Source organism: Molothrus aeneus, chromosome 4 (assembly GCF_037042795.1).
Source record: "Molothrus aeneus isolate 106 chromosome 4, BPBGC_Maene_1.0, whole genome shotgun sequence".
NCBI classification, from domain to species: domain Eukaryota; kingdom Metazoa; phylum Chordata; class Aves; order Passeriformes; family Icteridae; genus Molothrus; species Molothrus aeneus.
The window spans coordinates 25863057-25871760 of NC_089649.1; the positions used below are offsets into that span (position 1 = coordinate 25863057).

At 42.2% G+C, this 8704-nt stretch overlaps 1 protein-coding gene across 1 annotated transcript; it reads left to right on the forward strand.

Moving 5' to 3' along the window:
- Positions 1–772: 772 nt before the first annotated feature.
- Positions 773–6763, forward strand: PLA2G12A (phospholipase A2 group XIIA). The gene is made up of 4 exons (XM_066548998.1): positions 773–1066; positions 2700–2776; positions 4060–4225; positions 5264–6763. The coding sequence occupies exons 1-4, from the start codon at positions 847–849 to the stop codon at positions 5380–5382; spliced, it is 582 nt and encodes a 193-aa protein (XP_066405095.1). The 5' UTR covers positions 773–846; the 3' UTR covers positions 5383–6763.
- The last annotated feature ends 1941 nt before the right edge of the window (positions 6764–8704 follow it).

The window sequence follows — 8704 nt, forward strand, 5'->3', positions numbered from 1 at the left end:
ATTTCTGGTTCTTCTTTACATTTAACTTTAGCCCTGAAGCCAAATATTACTGTTTTCTGAGGGATTTCACACAACATCACACAGAGTTTTCATTACAAAAATTAAAACAATTTTCACATGGTTTCAATTCAGTTAATCTGCGAAGCTTCTATCATTTAGATATAAATTTTTCTTAAAATTCTGAAAACCAAACACGGTTCTTAGTAAGCAAGTTCATTCTGGTCTGATTTTTCTTTTGAACAAATCAAGACTGGACTTTTACCGTTTAACAGATACACTTTCATTTCGCTCCGCTTCACAGCCCCGCCCTGCACTTTTGGCGATGTCATGAGAGCCATTCATGTACAAACACGGCCGGGTCAGTTTCCTTCCCACCCTACATCGTCACAAAATTCGGTACCTCCGGGGGCAGCGCCGAGCTGCCAGGTACCAGGGCAGGTCCCGCTTGTCGCTGCCCCGGTTCGGAGGGCCGCGCACGGCACAGGGGACAGGGCTGAGGGGCACAGAGGACAGGGCTGAGGGGCACAGAGGACAGGGCACAGAGGACACGGCACAGGGTACAGGGCACAGGGGACAGGGGACAGGGCACAGAGGACACGGCACAGGGTACAGGGCTGAAGGGACAGGGGACAGGGCACAGAGGACACGGCACAGGGTACGGGGCTGAGGGCACACAGCAGAAGGGTCACGGAGCGCTCCGCGGCGCTGCCCTGAGGCCCCTCCCCGCGGGCGGGCGCACGGGCGGGGCCGCGGGGACCATGGCGGCCCTGGTGGCGGTGGCGGCGGTGGCAGCGGGCCGGGCCGGGCGGGCGGCGGAGGAGAAGGCGGCGGCTTAGCGGGCTCGGCATGGCCCCGGCCCGGCTGTCGCTGCTGCCCCCGCTGCTGCTGCTGGTGGCGGCCTGCGCCTGGCGGCCGGCGCGGGGCCAGGAGGCGCCGCAGACCCCGGACTGGAGGATGACGCTGAAGACGATCCGCAATGGCGTGCACAAGATCGACATGTACCTGAACGCGGCCCTGGACCTGCTGGGCGGCGAGGACGGGCTCTGCCAGTACAAGTGCAGCGACGGTGAGCGGGGCTGGGGCGCGACCCTTGTCCCGGGCAGGGCGGCCCAGCGCCGCTCCCGGGCAAACCCCGCTGAGTTCTCCCGGCGTGCTTTCCTGTAAATAAATACGTGTATGAACCGCGGCGAGCGAGCTCCTGCACGTGTATGTGTGTTTAAATACGGGTGTAACGTGTACGGAGCATGTGTACACGTAAGCTGTTCTCTTAAGGCGACTTTTAAGTAGCTCCTTTTAACCGAATCCAAGACTTTTCCCTTGGGGAAAGGCTTATTACTGTCAAATATGTAGCCGATGTGTCCAGGGAAAAACCCTGGAGTGAGAAGAGTTACTCTCTCCCGGTTGGTTATTTATGAGCACTCCTGAGCATTTCGGTTTGGGACAGAAAAGCTTATTAACTCTGAGCTATGGAATATGTTGTTTCGAAGTGACGCTTGTACAGCAGGTTTTAATGGCAGCCGCGTTTGCCAGAGGAAGAAATGCATCCTGCTGTAAGTGTCCTGCTGCTACCAGCAGAGGACATCTGTGATCTGCGCTTCTTCCCTGCGCTTCAGCTGCCTGATTTACCTGAACTATAATTGAGGCAGCTCAAGGTGGCATGACCTGGTAGATGACGATGGTTATTATTATTATTATCATAATCATCATTGTTATTATTATATTAGACTGTTATTATTAGGATGAGCCTGCTCGAGCAGGGCATTTGGACCAGATGACTCACTGTGGTGCCTTCCAGCCTGGCCCATTCTGTGATTGCCTCCCATGCTGTGCCCATCCCCAGTGCCAGGCAGGCGATGCTCCAGAAATGGGATTTCTTTCCAGGCTTTTCACTGGCGCCTCAAGAGCACCCCAGAATGGGAGGCTGGCATAGCCTGTCGTGCTGGGATCACATCACTCCAGTTTACTGTGTCAGGTTATTTGTTAAGTCAGGAAATGAGTCTGATGGTGACACCCTGGCTGGCTCTACAAGAGTGGCCAGGACACTGTGACATTTACACTCTGTGCTGAAGTATCCATCTTTCAAATGGGTTTTTTCCCTATTACATTTAACTGTGGCTTCAGATTGTTTCCACTACTGAAATGAACGGGAGGGTCATTTTTCAAATTAACTACACAGTCTTTCTTAACTTGGGATGCAGAATTCCTTGGTTTGCTGCACTAGTGAGTGTTCAGGGAGATGTGAGTTTAGCAGTCTCTACTAATTCAAATTCTATTAATGTTAAAGCTGTAGAAATAAAAATGATGTTTCATCCCAGTTAAGATAAAAAAATCAGAGAACTACTGTTGGTTGCATATAGAGCATAGAAGTATTAATGAATTTACACTAAAGTACTCTGTTAATACACTCCTATATATTGCATACTTAACCAACACATGGATTCCAGTAATTTTTTTTAACATAGGAAGCAAACATTGACACTTGCTCAGGTGCCTTGTTCCCCTTACTAAGAAAAATTGCTTAATACCCCTAAGTTGTAATTTGGAAAGAATTGTTGATATGCAGGTGCCTGAATATATGTTTAAGTTAAAAATACAACTGATACTGTCTTGAGCCAAACAAATGTCTGTGGTGAGTTTTAAAACTACTAAAACCCTGTGCAAAAAAATCTATTTGAGACATGACAAATTCCCTTTTTCAGGATCAAGGCCCGTTCCTCGCTACGGATATAAACCATCACCACCAAATGGCTGTGGATCCCCTCTGTTTGGAGTTCAGGTAAGTATTTCCATTTTGGGGCTTCTCTGTGTGTCTTTCATACATCAGCTTTCCTCAATATAATGACTTTTTCCATTCCCCCCTCTGAGACAGCATCCATATACAAGGTCCTTGTTCTTATCAGCTCCTAACACATGCTCTGATAACAACATAGGGGAAGTGTTAGTATTGTAAACGAACCTAGCATAAACATTGTCAAAGATTACAAGCATAAAATGTAACAATGATAAACTTCTTGGGTTTTGAGTGTTTGGTTTAGTGTTTTGTTTGCACAGTCTTGGAAGCATTGCATAACTGCAGCTGTAGCCGTGTGAGAGTGGAGGGTTTGGCTATGACTCTTGCTGTTCTGACTGACACTAACCCTTTTTCCTTAATGCTGCAAAGAAAATAGGAGTCAGCTTCTTATCCTCCAGCTTTGGGACTTTCTTTTTGCCCCCAACTCTGCCCATCCAGCACCCCAAGAGTGTAGGCTGGGGCTGGGCAAGAGGCTGGGTGGGGACACAGCTGGGCAGCAGGCTACACTGAACAGAGGGGTGTTCCATACTGTATAGTGGTGCCCAGCAATAAAAACTGGAGCACTGGGAGAAGGTGGGGAGGGGGTCATTGCAGAGCTGCGTGTGACTTCCAGGTGGCTGTTGCTCAGAGACGGGCTTGGTATCCCCTCTGCTTTGAAATGTGCTGAATGCTTTTTGCACTGCTTATTTTGGGATATTTTTTTAATTCATCTACTGTGTACAGTAGTACACAAGTACACATTATATTAAATGCTGAGGCTGCAAATAAAAAAAACCCCAAAACCCAGTAGAATATGCATCTTTATGCTCTGTCTGTTTTGAAAGTCTTTCGGTTCTCTTTCCATTTCCAGTTCTTCTTTACATTTAACTTTGACCCTGAAGCCAAATATTACCATTTTCTGAGGAATTCCACACAACATCAATCAGAGTTTTCATTACAAAAATTAAAACAATTTTCACATGGTTCCAGTTCAGTTCATCAGTGAAGCATCTAGCATTTAGATATAATTTTTTTTTAATTTTGAATTTAAAACTGTTTAATGAAACAATTAAACTAATTTTAATCTAAAAAATAAATTTAAACTAATTTAAAACAAATTTAAATTCTAAAATTGTGTACTGTGTACTACTTCTTTGATTCATCTACTAAACTGTCTTTATCTCAACCCATCCCATTAGTTTTTATTTTTAACTGTTAGAGTCTGTCCATAGGCTGTATTTTCCTTACGCTGGAATACCAATGGAGGTGTGTGTGTGTTTTCTTCACAGTTTGACATCGGTATCCCTTCAATGACAAAGTGCTGCAATCACCATGACAGATGCTATGATACTTGTGGCAATAAAAAAAATGATTGTGATGAGCAGTTTCAGACCTGCCTCTCAAAAATTTGCAGAGATGTGCAGAAAACGCTTGGAATCTCAGAGAGTGTCCAGGGTAAGTGTGAAAAAGCCTTTATTTTTTTTCAAGTTTGACCTGAGCTTAACTTGGCAAAGAATCTTTGGCAGTGCAGCAAGGCCACATTTCCATAAGCTGATGGAAGATGCTTTGTTCTGTCCTTCTGCTGTGCAGCCCAGATGCTTGTACAACAGAGCAGTGACACAGCACACAGGGTTAAAACTAACTTTGAATTAAGGTTCGTTTTAACTTTAGGGGAAAAATAATGCTGCCCATTTGGGAGTATGAATATTGGAATAGAACTTGATCAAAGTGCATGTATAATTCTTGCATTTACTGTAACAGCTGTAGGATGACTGTTCTGCTGGGTGATTTCTAAACTTCTATGTCTGATTGCTAGTAAACTGTAGGAAAATACAGAATCTTTCCCTGTATGAAATAAGGTATTAAAATAATAAACAGTCATAGTGGAAGTAGTTAATGCTGTCCCCTGGTGAATAAATGTTAGGTTTCTCAGAACAGACCATATGATACTTCTTCAGGTTATTGGCCTGCATCTGATGGATACATGACATAACCACTTTTTAACTTGGAGAATGTCACTTTCACAGTAAATACTCCCACTGAGAGCAGTAAGTTTTTAGAACAATCTTGTGTTTGAACTTCTCAAATTTATCTAACTGTAAATAAATCATCATGTCAGTCTTCAGTGTCAGAACTGGTCAATATTTGTTCAATTCTGTTGAGCTGATGGTAAAGATAGCAATCTCTGCATAAACTGGGATGCAGAGAGTGAGAAGGTAAACCAGCTCTTTCATCTTCCAAGATTCAGTATGTTTCCAACACAGAAAACATTCCATATGCAATGAATTTTCATTTTGTTTGGCATATAAAAAATCTTTACTCAAAACTTAAATCACTCTGTGTTGGTTCAGTCTTTCATTTGACAATCTGTTTGCTTTGCCCAGAGAAAATTGCTTCTTTCTTAGAGTCATTCTCAGTTTGACAGAGTTTTCTCCTGTAAGTTTTATATTCCACTCAAAGAGTACTTTTAACTGAACTCTTCTTTGCTTGCAGCTTGTGAATCAACTGTTCAGCTGCTGTTTGATGCAGTTATACATTTAGGATGCAAACCATACCTGGACAGCCAGAGAGCTGCTTGTATGTGTCATTACGAGGGTAAGACAGATCTCTGAGTGAAGACACCGAGATCTCGTGGTGTAGAACAAAACTGAAGATCCAGCCAAAAGGAAGCAAGGCTTTGGTTACAAACTTCCTGCTTTTCAGACAATGATACATTAAACACTGACATGAATTTACTGATTTGAAGATCACTACAATATTCTCATTCATGTAAAAAAGAAACAAGTCGTCCTTCTCTCCATTTTATGCCAGAAGCTTGGGAACTGAAATTGCTTTCCTTTGGTGTATGTTCACCTAGGGCGTGCCGTTATAAAATGCTGGTGCCATTTTAATGTTCCCAAGAAGACTCCATAGTGGGGACATCACAGGCACCAAAGAGTTATATTGAATTCTCAGGTGATCTTTAATACAGGTCAGATTTTAGGTTTGCTAGCAGTTGAAGCATCTGATGGGTTCAACAGGAGAGTGTGTTGTGTGTACCAATATGAAACATCTTACATAACCTGTACCTGCGTGTTTCTGCTGCAACTGCCTTGACCCATGTATGTGGTCCTGCAGGTTTGTTGTTAAAAAACCAGGAAAACGCCCCAAGCCAGTGTACATGCACTACATATTTCTACCTGATTCTATATCAATGCCTTACTTCTGCAGCACTTTTCAGATCAAATACATTGATCCTTTTAAGGGCTGTCCAGTAAAATGAACAGTTTGCAGCCTAAGGATATACTTTTGATTTGACAGAATGGTGAAATGTAGTTTCTATGTTATTTTTAAAAAATTCATCAAATGTCTGTTTTTGAATAAAACATTTTGTGTTGTGTATTATATGCACGGAAAGGATATATGTTGATTTATATTTCTGTTGTGGCACAACTTGGCTACTGTATTCATCTTTGCTTTCATTTAGTCTGTTCTGATGAAAACTAAAACTAAGTTCCACAGTTAAGATCAGTGTGCCCAAAAATTTATTTAAGATTCCCTCTGTGAGGCTGATGGATATATGAGCCTGTACTTCTGTCACTTGTTCCCTCTATGACTTCTCTAGCTAAAATCACCTGATGTCTGAATTATTTGGGGTTTGCTCTCTGTACTTATTGCTTATCTACAGGTGTCAGTCCTTAGTTCTAAGTTCTGCATTAGGTCCTCTGTTAGAAAGATAATGATTTGTTTTCATTAAAAAGCAATTTGCTTTAAATATTCACAGGAGAAGAATGAACATTAAAATATTGCATCTGTGAACAAGCAATAGAAATTAAATGCATAAAATTCACTGGACTATAGACTATAATGTGATATAATTTTATTTAATAATTTTGTGTGTTTTTTCTTTACCAGTTGTGGTTTTGGTTTGTTTGTCACTAGAGCTTAGTGTACATGACAGTGAATGTAAGGGCTTCATAAACAAAAAGTTTCTGTTAAAGTTCTTTGGTCGTACCTCAAGGTTTCTTTTCTTATTTGCAGATATGAAATAGCACTAAAAGAGAAGTATTACTGTAGAGCTTTGCAAAATTTTGCTAGATGAACTTGTACTTCTCCTAACTTTGGTGAGAGAAGTATTACTGTAAAGCTTTATGAAACTTTGCTAGATGAACTTGTACTTCTCCTAACTTTGGTGAGAGAAGTATTACTGTAAAGCTTTATGAAAGTTTGCTAGATGAACTTGTACTTCCCCTAACTTTGGTGACATTCATTTTCTACCACAGAATTGAAACAATTCTGTGTTAGCCTGGAATTCCATGGTTGTAGCCCTAAAAATCTTTTTAACATTAAAGCAGGGAATGTTAATGGCATTGTTTGTTTCAAATGACAGAAGTACCACAATGAGTTCAAACCACTAATTCAAGTAGATGACTTGCTGAGTTCTGTACAGATGGGCTTAAACTAGGTGCTTAAATTAATGCATATCCTGGGTTTGGATGGGATGGTTATTTTTCTTCCTAGTTGCTGATGCAGTGCTGTGTTTTGGATACAGTGTGAGAATAATGGTGGTAACACTTTGATGATTTAGTTATTGCTGAGCAGTGCTTACCTTAAATCCAGGACTTCCCAGTTTACCATACTCCATCAGCGAGGAGGTGCACAAGAAGCTGGAAGGAAGCATGGCCAGGACAGGACCCAAACTGCCCAAAGGTATATTTCACATCATAGAGCATCACCTCCAGTATATAAAAAGGGGGGAGTTTATATCCTGATCAGCCAGAAGGCATCAACTGCTGCTTGGGGACTGGACAGCAACTGGGGACTGGACAGTTGGTGAGCAACTGAATAGTGTGTCACTTGTCTGTCTTGGGGTCTATACATCTTTCTCTTTATCCTTTCCATTTTTATTATTATTTTTGTTTACTTTATTTCAGTTACTGAAGTGTTCTTACCTAAACCCATGAGTTTCACTTTTTCTGATTCTCCTCGCCATCCCATGTGTGTGTTTGTGTGTGTCTGTGTGTGCACACACATATATACTTAGTCACTGGCTGGGGTTAAACCACGAACAACACAGAAAATTTTCACTGTGGGAAAGAGCTGGCTTTTGTTCCCTCCTGTGCTGACCTGTAATTATACCATGAAAGCCTCCTGGAGTTTCTTTCAAACCACGTAAAACACTAAAAGAGCTTTAATACTTCTGGATAGCACTTTGATAGTTCTGCTTGCAAACCACAGGAGGCATTTCACTTCTTCCAGGTAGTCTTTACTTTGCACAAGCTTTTCCTGTAGCAGAAATCCTTGATAGAGTTGCCTGCAAGTTATACAAAATGCATTTTGCAGACCATAGCCCTAAGATAAAGGCTAGTTATCACCCCTAGGATCAATCATACCATTTAAGAACTTACATATTTATAAATATATGCAAAAATGTAATGCTTGTCCTGGTTGTGGCAGTTCATGTTTTCCTTAGCAGCTGATACAATGCTGTGTTTTGTTTTGAGGATGAGAGGAATGTTGTTAAAGCACAGCTTCTCCTGCTGCCCTGCCAGCAAGGAGGCTGATGTGCACAAGGATTTTGGGAGTAGACCCCAGCTGACTCAAGGAATATCCCATATGGAATCATGCTGAACAATAAAACTGGGGGGAGTTGGCCAGGGAAGGGCACTGATCACTCCTTGACTGGCTGGGCATCGATCAGTGGGCAATGAGCAACTGTACTGTGTGTCACTCACCTTGTATATCCTTTTGTTACTATTCCCCCCCCTTTTCTGTCCCGTTAAACTGTCTTTACCTTTTTTTCTGATTTTCTCCCTCATCCCACTGGAGGAAGTGAGTGAACAGCTCCATGCTAGATTAAAGCATAACAATACTATAGATAGCAGCTCATTTAACTCAATACTGCATGTTTTTGTGTAGTCAGTAATGCTGTACAGCAGTGTGTCCACAATCAAA

What these genes read in the sequence shown, in the direction of transcription:
- PLA2G12A (XM_066548998.1), top strand. Translation starts at nt 847, where the DNA reads ATGGCCCCGGCCCGGCTGTCGCTGCTGCCCCCGCTGCTGCTGCTGGTG. An exon ending in CCAGTACAAGTGCAGCGACG is followed by an intron (nt 1,067 to 2,699) that starts GTGAGCGGGGCT and finishes TCCCTTTTTCAG; the next exon opens with GATCAAGGCCCGTTCCTCGC. An exon ending in CCCCTCTGTTTGGAGTTCAG is followed by an intron (nt 2,777 to 4,059) that starts GTAAGTATTTCC and finishes TTTTCTTCACAG; the next exon opens with TTTGACATCGGTATCCCTTC.